The following is a 16,944-nucleotide window of genomic DNA, read 5'->3' as shown; positions in this document are numbered from 1 at the left end:
AAGATGCTTTATGAACTTGGACAAAAAGTTGAACTGCTTCTTCAGACACATATATTACTGGCACAGACTTCAGAGAAAAGCAGCCACTTCACTCAGGACACAGGGGTCAAGTATTTCAGTGTAGGTAGCAGCTGTATCCATACACATATCCCTGTCACACAGCTACAGCACCTGGAGGGAGGATGCTGTCCTAGCAGAGCCACAAGCACTGCTGTGCATGGACAGACTTTCACTCTATGCTTTTGTTGATTTATGGGATAGGCCAGACTGGTGGGAGCTTGATAAGGAAGGGGAAAAAAAAGAAAAAAAAAAAAAAAGACAACAATACTCAAAAAAAAAAAGACAGAAATTTGGTGTGGGAAAGTGAACTATAATCGGCTTGTAATTCTAATGCTATTAAAATGGTCTTTTTTCAATATGCCAAGCAAACATTGTGCAATAAGGAACTGGCTCTATGTTAAGTCTGAACATTTACAAGCTGAATATGCCTTGGAGTTAACCTGCTTTGTTGTTTCCCCTTCTCTGTTTTGCTGAAACGTCAAAGACTAACCAGTGTTGATAGAAGGTTAGGCCTGAAATGCATTGTTCAATCAGATAATCACTGGGAAATCAAAATAGAGCACTTAAAATGAGTTTAGGACAGATTTCTGCTAATGATCTTTCCCATGGAAGTTGTGTACAACAGAGGGATTGTAGGACAAGGGTGTCCTGCTTTCAGGTTGATGTTGGTTGCCATGATTCAGCTTGGTTGCAGTAAAGCTGCTCTAGACAGAAGCATAAAATAGTGGTAGATGTCTGAGCTCTGTAAATGGAGGTGCCTATACAGGATGTTTTCTTACTATTTTAATGCAGTAAAAATGCATCAATACTCCAGGTCTTTCCCTTTTCTAATGCTGTCAATCCGGATGAAAAGAAAATTTAACTAAAAAAGGGAATTTGAAAGGAATTTTCTGAAAATTGCCTTCCTGTTCTGAATTTTTTTCAGGCCAAATCATTTCAAGAATAAGATTTTGGTGGGTTTCCTTTTCATTATTTAATGACAGTTAAGACTCAGCTCATCTTTACAGAGAGACAGAGTATATATGGGTGTATGCAAACGTGTGTTCAAATAAATCAAAATAAGTTCCTTTTTCAAAAAAGATTGTATTTATTGCATTATACACCTGCACTACACTCCATGACATCTGTGAAGTCTCAAATTATTTTGAAGGCTGCAGGTTTTCTAACACTGTTTTTCTCATATTAAGAGTAAGACGAGGTTTTAGATTTGATTCATAAAGAACACACAAGAGTTCAGATATGTGGTCATGTGTTTGTTTCATCACACACAAATTTAGAAGATGACCTTTTTTATTTATATAATTGACCCTTGCACTGAATAGTGACGTACATGGTCATAATTACAGTGCTTGTCTGGTCTTCCTGATTACCTTGCATCCTAATCACCTTGTGCAGTCCATATGCAAATATATAGATTAGGAAGGATTAAGGGAAGATTAAGTCCATGATACATTTCTTTGTCTTCTTTGTTTCAAGTTCTCAGTGTCATATTCTAGCTCTGAGCTCCAAAGACCTGTTGTTCATTCCAGTGCAAATAAGGTCCTGCAAAAAGCACAGAATTTAAACAAAAATTGCAGTGCTGCACCTGTTTGTGTTTGTGTGAGAGGGAGATAGCAGGACAAATTAGCAGTTCCTGGTGCAGTCAAGGGAAACACATCGGAAATTAAAGCCAAATTAGCCCAGGCCATTCCTGGGAGTCGTGGGAAAAGGTGTTTCTCTTCTCTCCCTCCCTGTCTTTCCATGCCCTGGGCTGGCAGAGCAAGACAGAGCCTTTTTGGCCCATTCTATGCTGGATTCCTTCTCGTTTGGTGAGCTTGGAAGCAAGGCGCACTGGGAGGGTGGGCAGTGCTGTTTGTGAGCATGCCAGTACTCCCAACCTCTTCAGTAAATCTCAGAGAGCTGAGCCCAGAAAGGGAGTGTCTGACCATCACCTGCCTGCACCTTCCCAGTCCAGCCATTGTTTGCACCATGCACCACAGAGCTGCTACAGAACAGTTTCCCTCCATGGCAACAGACACAATGACCGAGGTCCGGGTGGTTTTCTTCATCCTGGAGACCTTTTTTTAGGTGATTATACATCTCCAGCCCTCAGGGCTAACTCTAGTAGAATTTCTCATTGCATGAGCAGCTGGTTCCTCCACAGTTCACTTCCCATTTCCCTCTCCACTCCTGGCATATGCCAAAATTTGTGGCAGGGATATCAGCTACTTCTGTCTTCCATCAGCTCCCCAGAGACTTTTCTGTCGCTTGTAGGAGAGTTAAAAGAAATCTTACACATCTTCCTAACAGAAAATACCTAACCCAGGGTGGGTTTAGGCTTATAGAACACCAGAACAACATTTATTCTGCTAAGGCTAGCCTTGGGTAAAATTCTTGATCTGTTCTATCATGGCTAGATAGAGACTGAGGAAGTGTGGGAATCTGATAGAAGGAGAAAAAGGAAGCCAAGTTTAAAAAGTTAAGGGGTTTTTCTCCCTCACAGAAGCTGCAAGCAGAGAAAGCGCCGAGGAGCTGGAACGCCACGCTGGCAGAGCTGTTTGGGGTGATCCCCGGGGACGGGGACCCTCTGCAGGAGCGCGGCTCCCCCGGCTGCCGGCGCTGCGCCGTCGTGGGCAACTCGGGCAACCTCCGGCAGGCTCACTACGGCCACGACATCGACTCCCACGACTTTGTGCTCAGGTGAGGGAAACCACCTCAGCAACCCCCCAGCTGTCTCAAACCCACTGGGATTTGGGGGGACAAGTGACTAAACAAGGTTTCAGGGTCTGTCTAGTGAACTTAAGTCAAGTCTAAGTTTCAGGGGTGTGAACTATGTGTGTTGGAGATATGACCTCATGTTTTAGCTTGGACAAAAAAAAACATTACAGTAATTTCATGATTATAAGCTGCCCCATTTTGACTAAAATTTTGGTCTGAACCCAAAGTGCGGCTTATAATCAGGTGCGGCTTATATATGGACAAAGAACAAAAAGTTGCTGTTTTAGTTTGGAGGACAGGTGTCTGCTGAGAAAGGCAGGAACTTCTCTTTGAAATGGAGAATGTAAACCCCCTCCCTCCAAATTATTATGATTTTGAAATCAAGGGGCTTTCAGGCAAAGATATGGGAATTAGGAATAACAGTTCTTTTCTAGGGAAATTAAAATAGAAATACAGTACTACAAAGAAACAAACTCCAAACCCTGACAAAGTCAGAGTACAACCTGACACCCTGTCAGGAAGGGTGTTGGTAGCAGTCCCATTAAATGGTGGCTGCATCCTCCTGCAGTGACAGATGTGATTCAGTTGGAGCAGTGCTCCTGTACAAGGTGCAGTTTCCCTCTGGAGGTCCAGCAGTGATGTGGAGAAATCCGGTTTTCCTCTGGAGTCCAGTGGAGAAAGGGGCTCCCTTAGTGTCCCAAAACCTCTGTTTTTATCTTGGTAAGAAATGTTGGGCTCTTCCCGCTGGCTGGAGCAACTCCCAATGGGATGCAGTAATTTTATCAGTCACACAGTGGGACTCAATGGCCATGAGCAGAAAATGACTGGCTGGAGGAAGGATGGGTTGTGAAAAGATAAAGAACAATGCCCTGCCTGGTTTCAATGGATGGCCCATTAGCAGAATATCTGCCATTGAGATAAGGATCACTGCCCCCACCCTCAACAGATGGTGATAGAACAGATATCTTTTATCACACTCTGTATTGTAACATGCGGCTTATAATCGTGAAATTACTGTAGTAGATATTGCTACTGTAGCTTGTTCTGCACTATCCACAATTGCCTGTGTTAAAAAATATAGGGGAAAAAAGATTTGCATTTATGAGTAGAAATTATTTCTGCTGGCAGTGCTCACAAGTGATCTTTCAGACATTTAACTGATTGTTTTAGATTTTATTTTCTTGCACTAGTTCATTCTTAAGGGTGGGGAAGCCAAAGACACTTCAGTGTAAGGAGTCACCTGTTTGGCTGCAGGTAATTTGTAAAGGATGACATTGCCTCTCCCTTTCGAGGCAAAAGGTTGCTACTTTGCTCCACTGAGAGGCAAGCAGGAACTAGGTAAGCAGAGCTTATTACCCAGAGGGCAGTCATAATATCTGGACTAAGTTCATCACCAATGTGTCATCTGCTTTTTGCACCACAGCTGCCAGCACAGTACAATTTGGAGAGCAATAAAGGGCAGGAAGGGAGGGATTGCTCTTGAAATGCCACGTGGGATTATTCTCTCAGAAGCAATGAAAGCCTTAGTATGAAGCTGTGCACTGAAGTCAAGAATAAATCAACAGAAGATCAACTTGTTTGAACTGTTAAGCCACCTTGGCTTCTGATGTGGCTTGGACATGGCACAGAGACTTCAGATGACATCTAAATCTTCACAAATCATATCAGGAGTTGCTTTCTGCTGTTGTATGTCTTGCTCCCTGACAAAAGCACCTCCCCAAAGGCAGGGGCACCAACCTGGCCTAGACCTCTGAAGGGAAAGGGAGAGCCCTCAACATTATTCCTACCAGGTGTAAATGTGGGGTAGCTGCAAGTGTGGGAAGCTGTGGTGCATTTACGCTTAATTGTGTGTCCTTCTATATGGAGACAGCCCCGTTCCTGTGTGGACTTTCTTATATTGCCTGTCCTATGTTTCCAGACTCATGTAGAAAAGACTTTGCTAGACTCAAAAGCTGGTAGTAATAAATAAAAGTAACACACCCAGGTGCATGTTTCTGCTCTGAGGCCTTGCCCATCCCATAGCCAGTCATCCCTGGCAAGGACAAAACTCTTGGTGACTCAGTGAACCTTCCAGTCTCAGATTTATATTTCAGCACAACATATTTATTTATATTATTTATATTTATATTTATATTTATATTTATATTTATATTTATATTTATATTTATATTTATATTTATATTTATATTTATATTTATATTTATATTTATATTTATTTCTTAAGCCATATCTGAAAGGATTGCACAAGGCTTTAGGATTCACTGTGGGAATTTGTGCAGAGAAGGTGACCCCTCTGTGCGTCAAACACAAAATCTCTGGTGACCTGAAATTCACTTCCACATGCTCTGGCAATACAGCCAAGTGCAGGAGAGAGCCAAGGAGTCTGAGGGGGCACCTGTCCTTCCAAACAGTGTGTTCCAGCCCACTTTTATTTGTGTAAATTTCTGCTTTCATGGCAGAAGGAATTTCCTGCTTGGTCCTTCCTGCTGAGACTGGGTGTGAGCACTGCCTTCTGCCCTATGGCACTGACAGCTTCACCATGAGTGGTAGGAAAGGGACAGAGACCAAGGGCAGATTGTAAGATGACCAACATGCCAACCTTCTTTGTCTTGATGGAAAGAAACACCCGTGTTTTATATCTTAGACTGACTAATCTCAAGGTAAAACACAGAAAGTCCTATGCTTTTCCAGTATCTCTGCACAGAATGGTGTGGGTCACTGGCAGGGAAGCCAATAACAGGAAACTCCACAAATCCATGAGGCTGGCAGGATATTCTAACTACACTAAGAACTGCCTTGAAGGGAGCTAGAAGAAACCTAAGTAATTCACCTGGGGGAGAACTGCAATAACACAGCCTGGCATAGACTTGATAAACAGATTCTGCCTCTCCTGTTATCACTAACCAGGGCAGCATGTTGTCTGGCAATGTATGATACTCCTTGTTACCTCATCAGCTACATCCTTCCTTGTCCTCCCTGTGCTTCTGCCAGGAGCTGAGCTAATGTTGTTGCAGAGAAAAAACATTTTGCTCAGAGACAACTGAGGGGTTTCTCCATGGTTTTGCACAGCACCATGGATTCATGCAAGTTGCTTCAGGGATCTCTAATGTGCACTGTGCTGCACCACAGAAGTATGCAAATCTCTGCCACTGAGGAGTAAAGCATCAGGGAGAGAATTACTGATGTGTCCCCAGATTGGCTTTCAGAAGTGAACACAGGTACAGAGGCATTTCTGCAGTCCTGAGTTCAGAAATCCCTTCTCTGTTCCCTGTATGGGCCAGTCATTTGAGAATTGGACTCAATGATCCCTGTGGATCCCTTCCAACTCAGAATATCCTCTGATTCTGTGAATCTCTAATGCATCCAACATAAGGTGGGGTAGCCCTGTTTAGCCAGCACATCTTAACTGAGCCCTGGAGGCTCTGGGGAGATCTCCGTGCTCTGACCCCAGGGTTACCTAAAGCCCCCCTGTGTGTGCAGAGTGACCCTGAGTATCTGTGGATGTTGGAGCACACACTACAAAGTAAAAGTAAGGTTTGAGAAAATGAAGGGGCAGCAGCAGGTCCTGTATTTGTCACTGTCTTTGTGTCTTACTTGGCACTGACTTTGGTGGTTTTTTGTGGGAGAATCATGAGGAATATTTGCTGCTTCTCATCACATATAGCATAGCTTATTACCTTGACCCTGGACATTCAAATACATCTGTAGGGATAAAGGGGAAACGGAACTGCAAGATGTCAGGCTGATGTACTTCAGGGCAATGTTTTTCTCACCAGCTGGAAGATGCAGCCTTAGGATGAAGTGAGATGTGTCCTCATGGACCCACCACTCTAATGATGACTGTAAAGGGAATGTGGGAATGTGCTCAGAGAGACACCTGCTTGGTAGGCACTCCTGTTTAGTCCAAGGAATTCCACACTAAAGCTGAACTTTCATTTACTGTCCAATCACATGGGTTATGATCATTCCAGCTTGCCTGAGGACCCCTACACCCTGTCAGGGCTGTCAGAAGACCCTGCATATAGCACTCCCCTTAGCCATGGGAGCATGTTCCTGCACCTCAAGCAAATGTCTTGGTGAAAATTCACATGTACTTGTACTCACCTAATTCCCCTTCTGTTTCACTATTTGTTTTTGGGCTGTAGAATGAACCGTGCTCCCACTGCTGGCTACGAATCAGATGTTGGGAGCAAGACCACTCACCACTTTGTTTATCCTGAGAGCTACAAAGAGCTGGCAGCAAATGTGAGCATGATCCTGATCCCCTTCAAGACCCTGGACCTGCGCTGGGTTGTCACTGCTCTCACCACAGGCACCATCAACTTGTGAGTTGGGCAGGCACAGGGGTGGGAGCTCCATACTGCATGTTGCTGTAGGAGAGGAGAGCCTTTGTGGGGCAAATCCCTGCTTCTGATAAGGCCTAGGGGTGCTTTACAGACCCTCTCAAGTCAGAGTTCAGCCCTAAACACTTTATTTCTAGGAAAACCTTAATGTTAAGATGCAGGTATTGAGGCAAGGATTGAGATCCAGTCCCTTGCATCCCCAGCTGTCTCCGAGAAATGAAAAGGGGAGTTTTTGCTGGTGGAGGTGACCAGTTTGATGAAAAGGCTCATGAGCTTTGGGTTCAGTGCCTCATTTTGGGCTTCTGCTCATCCTTCCTCCTCTCTGGTTCCTTGGGAGTCAGTACACTTGCAGAAGAGGATGAGGAGGCAGAGGGGGTGTGCAGGTTTCCCACCTGAGGCAGTGAGAGCAGATACAGACCACAGCTCTTAGTGCCCCATCCACAGGATGAGCTCCCCTGGACAGGTTAATCAGGAGTTTGGTCTGTCTTTCCTGGTGGAACATGACTGAGAGCTGTGCAGAGGAAACAGTGTTTTTTTTCTGTATCACCTTCATGTCTTAGCCTTAAATTCAAGAGATCTGCTTGGCAATAATGTGACACACTGGGAGTTATTCTCCAATTCTTTTTTGAGTGCTGTCAGAAGTAAAATCTCCTGCTAGTTGCTTTTGTGGCAGCACCAGAATTAGAAATGTGATCAAAATGCATGTTTTTTTCTGGAAGCCTGCTAGCAGATTCTCTTCCTTCCTGTAAGCTGGCTTTTCCTAATCCAGAGTATGAAATACGTGACATTTGTACTGTGTGTGAGGTTATCTGCTGGATGTGAAACCACAGCCTTGTGGGACTGCTTGATGACACTCTGCTACACACAGACAGCAAGATTGCTTTACTCCAGAGAGAAATATTTCAAGACATTTCAGCTGTTTTCCCAATTTCAAAGTCTCAGAAGATTTAAAGTTGGAAAAGTGTGTCTTGGGCATGTTGACTGGGCATATGACTCACTTTGCAATTTTAAGTAAAACTCTTTGATGGAAAAACAAATGAAGTTTTATTTCTTCATTCTCTCTTCTCTCTTTGTTGATATATTTTAGATTATTTTCATTTCCTATTAAGAGTCCCTTAACTTGTAACAAATCTGTGTTACCTTCCTTTTACTTTTTTTGTCACCATCATTTCATACACACAGTCATAAACTGGCTTGGAAAAAAATCCACCTTCAAGACACATTTAAACTTGGAAAAATCAGTACCCTTGGAAAAGTGTACCACTCACTACAACAAAGTCATTGAGGTGCTGAAGCCTGTCCAGAGAGGGGTCATGGAACTGGGGAAGACTGATAAAGAGCTGGGAGCTGGGGCTGTTCAGGAGACTCAGGGGGAACCTTATCACTCTGTACAACTCCTGAAAGGAGGCTGGACTTGGGGGTCAGTCTCTTCTCTCAGGTAACAAGAGACAGGACAGGAAGAAATGCCTCAAGTGTCACCAGGGGAGGTTTAGATTGAATACCAATAACTTTCCTCACCAGTAGAGTTGTACAGCACTGGAACAGGCTGTGCATGGGAGTGGTGGTGTCACCATCCCTGATGGGATTGTAAAAATGTGTAGGTGTGGCACTTAGGGACGTGGTTTGCTGATGACTTGGCAGTGCTGGGTTAACTGTTGGACTCAATGATCTTAGAGGTGTTTCCAACCTAAATGATTCTGTTGTTCTATAATTTACATGCACACACGTTTTGCAGGCAGGTCCACTGTCCCTGCCACAGGAGAAAGCTCTTGGTTTTTCCTGAGCTCTGATTTCAAGTGAACCCTTAGCCTATTAGGAAGATGTAACTAATTGACCACAATGCAGTCACAGCACACGAAAGAGAAAACACCTTTGCTTAATAAATTACAGAATATATTATATATTTATAATTAGATTGTATACATGGACTTGGTAAGCATCTGGTATAAATTAGTGTGTATTTAACCACATGAAAGAAATACCACTATTTTAAGACATTTGCCATACTCAGAACAGGGAAATTGCATAATTAATAAGATGGGATAATAAAAGCAGAGAATCATAAGCATACAAATCACAGCAATGTACATAGCATAATTTTAGCCTTGTAGAATTAACTCAGGAGCATGCATTAAACACACAGTGTCAGATAATGGGTATAAGGAAATTGTTGAGTGAACATTTTTAAAGGGGACAAAGCATGAAATAAAAAGAAAACACATTTGAAAGTCAGTATTTTAGAAAGGAAGAAGTATTTATCTCCTTACCCTGGTCTGCTTGGGCATTGTTCCATGTGCACAGGCTGTAGAGTGTCAGCTGAGTTTAGGATAAAAGAACCCAAAAGTGTACTCATAGCTAAAAAAGATAAGCATCCTGTATTGGTTAGACTTTTACACAATGTTTAATTTTCTGTATTTCAGCCAAATGAAAGAAATTCCTAAAACTCAAAACCTGTGAGTTAAACATATTCTTCTTTTAGAATTATCATAATTCTTGCAATTTTTACAATTCAAAACAAAAGCCAGACTTCAGATTGCCTTAATATTAGCTTCAATTGATAGCTGAGTGATTGTCTCAGACATTCTCAGTTCCATTTGACTGATGTATTTCCATCTAAAAACATCTCTCTAAGACTAAGCATTGCTCCAGAAAAAGACTAAGAAATGCCTTTTCTGGAATAGGAAATTTTCAGGCCCTCATCAGCCATATATTTACCCTGGTTGCCTTCACTTACAAGTCTTTTAGGAATCTGTATAGTGAAAGAACTCCACTTAGTTTGGCAAAGACAGTTATTGCATTCCTTAAAATGTTACACCTCTTGGGTCAAGGGTTCAGTAAATGTTTTGTGCAAGGTGTACAAAGTGTACAGAGCTCTCTACAGCCCTGCAAAGTGGCTCATGGAAGATGCTTCCCAGGTGATACATGACAGGTGTCACTGTGTCCCACTCCTGTTTGGTACCTCCTGGGCCCCTCATGACCTGGCTGCCCTGCAGCCCAGGTTTTACATGATCATTAGAGCAGAGGTTTTAATCAGTATGCCAATATTTTCTGTCATTTGATGAAATTCTGCAGCCACGTGACAGCAGGATTTGGGTATTTCTTCTGAAACAATGAAGCAGCCCTTGGTTAAAATGACTAATATGTCATCTGCAAGAGCTACAGCAGTGTCCTGGTTAGATCAGAGATGTCCACAAGTACTGTCCTGAGCGCTGCTTACTCCTCTCTTTGGTCTGCTGCTGTATCTATCCATGAAATACAGCCCTCCTGTTTCTTCCACATCACCTCTTTAGAAAAGATTAACTGTTCATTTATATGATATTAAAGAGATTATTACCAGCAAAGAAGCCCTTTTTGTCTTCATGAGCACAAAAAGGTCGTGGGATCACCGAGACTGTGTTCACTGATTTGCTGATTAAGGTCAGGCATGGGCTGCAGCTGCCAGGGCAGATTTGCTGAGACCAGACTGAGAAGTCTGAGTGTGTGTCCCTTTCCCCAGCAGCATCACCTCTCAGGAGCACTGGAACCACCCATCACCTCTCACTGCCTCCAGCCCAGAGCACAGATTGCAGCTCAGGAGAGCACTGCCAGGTCACCACTGCTTTGGGAAGGTTTAGACTGTTTAAAAGTGATGGTGATGTTCTGTGGTTCAAAGGAAATAAAACCTTAATGATGGGAACCTTGTCACCAAAACCCAAGTGAAAGCATTTAGACTGAACTAATGGAAGGCTTTGGTGATTTACCACAACCCATCTAAAAAGTGTGGAGGATATATTTGGGATATACTGCAATGACAAGGCCAGCTCACCCAAGTTTTTTCACTTGAAACAAACTCGGGATGATTTTTTTCTTCCAGCAGTCATGATGAGCTGTGCAATGCCAGCACACACTGTCCGTGAGATAAGGGCAATAAAAGTTTCTCTTCCTTTTCAGGACATGACTCGTGATTTCAACTCAGTCATAAGGTGTAACTTGGAAATTTTATGCTGGAAACTGCAGGAAGCCTTCAGCATCACCCTGGGGAGGAGGGAAATGAGGGGCTGTGTGCTGGGAATGCCCGAGTTTCATATAACCACAGAACTGGTGACCTCTGCTGCCACCGACTCTGAAAATCATGTGGTAGCTCCGACTATTAGGAGAGCAAAAGTCTCCCCCTGGTGGGAAAAGGTTTTTCTGCCATGGAATTAAACAGAAAGTCTTTCCCATCATCAACGAGCAAAGACTGCAACAATAATGATCCAAGAATTAAAAGTCTTGAGCTCCACACAGTATTGACTCTACAATGTATTCTCAACTAAATCTTTGGTGTCCTACTGTCAATAATTAACTTGAATATTTAAGAACATAATAGTTTCCTATAAAATTGCTTCAGTGACAGCTCAGATTTTTTCCTGCTGTGTTACTTAATTGCAGCCTCATTTTACAACTTCTTGAATTTACTACTTTCGAATAATTTGAATTTATTATTGTACATGAAGAATATTCTTTCTTTGGAATTACATGAAAATACTAAGAAGTTGGGCTTTTATTTCTCATGGTGCTTTCTTTTTTCTTTAACAGCACATATGTTCCAGTTCCAAGGAAAATCAAAGTCAAAAAAGAAAAGGTGAGTGATGCTGGTTTGTGGATTTGTTCTGCTAATTTATTTGTAGGTCTTTTGCCTCCTTGGCACACTGCAAGAATCCAAGCAAGCCCTTGACATTCATGAAAAGTTGCAGCCAAAATACAGACACTTTACAAGGCTCAGCTAAGCTGAAGATTTGGCTCCTGTGTACCATTTAGGCCATAGATCAACCACTAAATAACTGTGGTTGGAAAGAAATTGCTCTTGTGGCTACGCCATTGCACAAACTCTGTTCTGAAGGTTGCATCACATCCTCTGGTGCTGCTCAGAGATATTAAAAATGCAGCATTGTCCTCCACAGTAACTGCTCTGTTCCTACCCATTGTAGTCATTTGTATGTAATGATACTGAGGTGAGACTTTGGAGGTTTTCTTAAATAATTTTAATATTTGAACACCGAGGTGGGTTCCTCGTAAGAAGGAGCTACGTGAACTCTGAACAAATAAATCTGTGTGTTTCCAAGTCAGTGGAGAATTCCTGGTGGTACAGCTGCAGCAATTACCTGTACCCAATTAAACAAGCTTGGAGGCTGAGCTCAGGCCAAGTCCAGGAAGGTTTTGCTCCAGGTGTATTGCAGGTCTCACAGGCAATGTTCAAGCACAGTTTGCTGGGAGCACAGACAGGGACAGGCTGGAAGTGGGATTTGCCATGGGGCAGGATGTTAATTCCCATGTAGGAATTTTAGCCACTGTGCAAACACTTTTGTTGTTGTAGCTGCATGGTTTGAAGATATAACCAAGACAGGCTGTGTGAGAAAGGAAGAACCTCTTCCATGAAGCTTCCAGGAAAATAAAGGTTTCATTCTCTCAGCCTTTGGGGAGACTGATTTTCCAAAGAAGTACAGGTGTCTAGTCCATCAAGGGCTGTTAAAGTATGACATTAGCTCCAGAACATTAAAATCACAAATTAAAACACATCTTTCATTCAAGTGGCCAGGTTTTGCCAAAGCCTTCAGGTGAGACCCTGAACTAGTATCAGTTTATTTTCCTTTGCTTCAAACCATGGACCTCTAGGGTGCAGTAAATAATCCCTTAGTTCATCCTGAGCTGTTGTGAGGTACATGATAACCTGCAAAACCCCTGTGAGAAGCACCAGGGCAGGTTGTTAAACTCCCATCACAGCTGAGTGGCAGCAGCCCAGGCTATGGTGATATGCAGCAGCTCCCTGAGCATGAGAGGAGAAGCCTGTGTTTCTTCCCACACTGAGTAATGCAAAACACCCTGTGAGAAGAGATTACACACAGATGCAATATCACCACTTAACCTCTGACTTTGTAAAGGGAAAAGCCTTGCAGCTAACCAGATAGCACTGAAATGCTGTCACTCTAATTACAAATGCAGAGTGGAGGGAAAAGCCTCAGTTTGCCTCACTCAGGGGAGGGAGTTGAAACCAAGGGCTCCTACCAGTCCTTGGGTTTACTGTACTCTCAGGTCTTATCCTAAGTGCTCTGTCTCTGTGAGATGACCTCTGTGAGATAAACAAAAGCATTTCATGTCTTGTAAGAAAAAAACATACAGCATAGAAAAATGTCATGTTTGAAAAACAAGATAAAAGAAGCATACACAACCTGATAGGCTTTCTGATAGTTTACATTTGGCCCTTGGTTTCCTTAGATCTGTACCTATAGAGATACCAAGACATGGCTGGCACACTGTGTAGAGGAGCCAGTTTCTCTGATGGTCCCACTCAAACTACAGTTGGACTGATGATCTTAGGGGTCTTTTCCAGCCTAAATTAATCTGTGGTTCTGTGAAACATATTGTGGCATCTCATGCTTGCCTTCAGGACTCCAGCTCCCCAGAGCTCACCTGCAGGGTGTGCAGGGAGAGTTGAATGGTTAATGACTAATTTCCATCTCACTTGTGCTGTTTCATATCCATTGGTTTCAGTAGGAATCCTCAGGATTTACATTACTGTAAGCAGGAGGGATATCAATGCCAAGGAGGGGCTGCTGATATGCAATTGCACATGGGAAATATTCCTGAATGCACTTAATATGGGACTTACTTTTACCTTTCTCCTGCCTTCAGGGAATAACAATTATTCCTTTCTTACCTGGTCCCTTACCCTGGTGTCCTTTAGGAATGATGTGCTACCATTGTTTTTTTCTCAGGGTATTTTACTAATGAGTTTTTCTCTCCAATTTTGCCTAGATCCTGGTTTATAATCCAGCTTTTATGAAATACGTCTATGAAAACTGGCTCGAGCGTCACGGGAGATACCCCTCCACAGGCATTCTGTCTCTGGTGTTTGCTCTCCATGTGTGTGATGAGGTAAGGTCTGTCTGTGGTTGGATACATGGACAAAAAATCAGGACATTTCACACTGAAGAGCCAGGAACAAATGCTGGCCATTCACTCAGCTTTGGTTTGCCCCTCTCCCCTTGTCTGCACCTCTTCAAACATGTGCAGACTCCTCAGAAACACACTCAAGTAACAATGATGGATTTTTTTAATGTCAGCAAATCGTAGGGTTTATGATGCACTCCAGGAGATTATAATTAAATATAAATGAAGATTTCAACTGGTATGAAAAGTCATCTAAACATGAATGACATCTATGCCCATCTTGGTAGTGAAAGTTTGAATTATGTTTTGTCTCGTATTTTCAAACTCAGGCTTGTGGAGTTATACTGCAGGTTATGGTAATGCCTTTGCTCCAGCAGTTGCTTGGGGAAATTCCCTGGTTTGAGTGATGTGAGGTGCTCCAAGGTGACTGGAGACTCAGCTAGTTAGACTAAGTTCAGCTCTACAAAATCCTGAAAGCATGGGCTTGTCAGCATGGGGGATAAAAATCTCTTTGCTGGCAAAATCCCTGTCTTGGACACACATCTGCTGATGAGAGTTTTGGTCACCCAGGCCTGTTTTGTTTGGAGAGGTGATGGAAATACTCCTAAAGATACTGGAAGAAAGTCTATCATAGTCACAGCAGTTTGGGTGGAGCCTGTTTTCTGGTAAGCAGGCAATGAACAGGACTCTGACATTACCAAAAACAACTTAAAAATAACTCATATTTGAATGGGCCTGTGTGTGCTTGGTCTAGGGAGCTGGTTTGGGGCTATGACCCATTCAAATCCTGTCAGACATATCACCACTCTCAGTTTAAATAAGTCAGTGGTGATGTTTGGAGTGTTACCATCAGAGCAGACAGGGACAGACATTGACAAACGAGCCTTTGGGAGAGGAGAGGCTGTAGTGGGTACACATGCAAAGAACATAAAATCCACCTGTCTCTGAAGTAACTGCAAATATCATGTCATCAAGCATGTAGGTGTAGAAGACTAGGACCAAACCAAATTTTTTTTCACTCTTTGTGGCTTAAATCAGCTGAAGAGGAGATTCCCATCCCAAGCCACAGATCTCCTGAGGTCAGTCATGCTTAAGGGATAGGAATGCGTTTTCATATTGCTAAACAAGAATTAATGGGTAGAAATCTCCTTTTTCCTCTGGGTTCAGGTCTGGGGGTGTCTCAGCATAGTTTAGGATGTCATGTGCCTTGGGTAGACCTTGGGCTGTTCCTCTGTGGTCGTGTCATGCAGCAAAAGAGCTTGGGACACCACTGAGGACCTCAGGTGCTGCTGCCTGTAAATACACTGAGAATAAAGAGTTTATTCAGCATTCCAGATGAAGAGCAATTGCTTTCCAGTCTTTAACACCAGTTCTCCCTTCTCCCTAGGTGAATGTGTACGGCTTTGGAGCAGACAGCAAAGGACACTGGCATCACTACTGGGAAAACAACACTTCAGGCGGGGCTTTCCGGAAGACAGGCGTCCATGACGGGGATTTTGAGTTCAATATAACTTTGACTCTTGCCTCCATTGAAAAAATAAAATTTTTCAAGGGCAGATGACCCTGGCCTCGGGGACAAATGGGGGCTGCAATTTCCAGCATGCAGCAGAGCAAAGCTCAGTGAAGAGGAGGTGCCAGCCAGGTGTGAATGCGTGGGTCTGGTGGATTTGGAGCATCTCACTCTGCAGGGAGCGAGGCCAGGCTTCCAGGCTGCACATGATTTCCTACCACAGAGAGCCGGGAGCTACCAATCAGTTGTGGGAATAAATTAATCTTAGGCTCGATTCTTGAATTACTGATGAAAGATCTGCCTGCTGCAATTAGAGGAAGCCTGAGCACAGGAACTGCTGCCTGTGTGTCTGTTCTCTCCTCGAGCAAGGCAGGAGATCCTTGAAGAAGAGTGAAAATGACTTCTGGGACTTGAGATATCTGCTAAGGCAGCTGTGAACATCATAGTAAGGATTACCTCAAAGAAATGAATTCACTTCTGCTGTTGATTTTCTTTTTGAACCACCTCTTCTCTGTTCTCTTATTACTTCTGGTTTTATGCTGTATTAAGGAAAAAACATGATGAAGTTGCCTGGAGGAGTAAATATTTCAACCATTGCCTCATTTTGCATTGATAGTGTCTAGAAATACGAATCAAGTCATCTCATGTATTATTTAATATTGCTTCCCACACAGCCATAATGATGGAGAAAATAATACTGAAAACTCCAGGAAAAAAAATGGCCTTTTTAGCCACTTGTCTGTCTTGCTTGATTATATGTAATTTTTGGGTTTTTTTGGTGTGTTTTTGTTTTTTGGGTTTTCTTGGTGGAAAATATTCTGGAATGTTTGTTTTTTTATTTAATCAGTTTAAAATTGGGAAGTGGACTTTCTTCAAGTCATTTATATGTGCCTTTTATAATTGTGCAACAAACGTGATTTTTTTTTAAGAAGACAAACCCTAAATTAAACATTTTTGTAAAAGGGGGAAAATTAACCAAAGTTTAGCTTCTGTCTGGTATGCTTTTGTAGTCAAAACCATTAATAACAAATCCTATATTGCATTTGAACAAACACAAACAAGACAATTTTTAAAGGTATCTTTTACCTTTTTTCATGGAAAATATTCAAAAGTCCCAAGGAAAATCTTCTTCTTAATTTTTTTAGAAGTTTAAAAATGCAGCATCTCTTTACAAGGTCTCTATCTAAATGGAAAAATAAAATCATGGTTTCAGATATTAACTAAGATATATACAAAGAATCTTTTGCTCTGTAGCAGCACCTTCAAAGACACAAACTGCACAAGCTGATCTTAGAGCATGAGACAGATTTCAAAATCATGTGCATCTCTGAAGAAATGAATATATTGATGTCAGTACCTCCAGGCAGTGAGAGGAAGGAAGTTACAGTGGAGGTTTTATATCCACAGATTTTTTGCTGGAATCAA

The 16,944-nt window shown here is 42.5% G+C and overlaps 1 protein-coding gene across 1 annotated transcript in view; it reads left to right on the top strand.

The window, feature by feature from the left end:
* ST3GAL1 (ST3 beta-galactoside alpha-2,3-sialyltransferase 1) overlaps positions 1-16,739 on the top strand; it is a 75,384-nt gene extending 58,645 nt beyond the window's left edge. The window contains exons 3-7 of the mRNA XM_033065074.1: positions 2,543-2,739; positions 6,903-7,082; positions 11,658-11,703; positions 13,875-13,994; positions 15,397-16,739. Of these exons, the coding sequence (XP_032920965.1) occupies positions 2,543-2,739; positions 6,903-7,082; positions 11,658-11,703; positions 13,875-13,994; positions 15,397-15,570 (717 nt within the window). The 3' untranslated portion in view covers positions 15,571-16,739. The remainder of the gene's footprint in view (positions 1-2,542; positions 2,740-6,902; positions 7,083-11,657; positions 11,704-13,874; positions 13,995-15,396) is intronic.
* The last annotated feature ends 205 nt before the right edge of the window (positions 16,740-16,944 follow it).

The sequence above is a fragment of the Catharus ustulatus genome, chromosome 1 (genome assembly GCF_009819885.2).
Source record: "Catharus ustulatus isolate bCatUst1 chromosome 1, bCatUst1.pri.v2, whole genome shotgun sequence".
Taxonomy (NCBI): Eukaryota; Metazoa; Chordata; class Aves; order Passeriformes; family Turdidae; genus Catharus; species Catharus ustulatus.
Note: the sequence above shows the minus strand (reverse complement) of the source record. Positions and strands in the feature narration are given on the sequence as shown.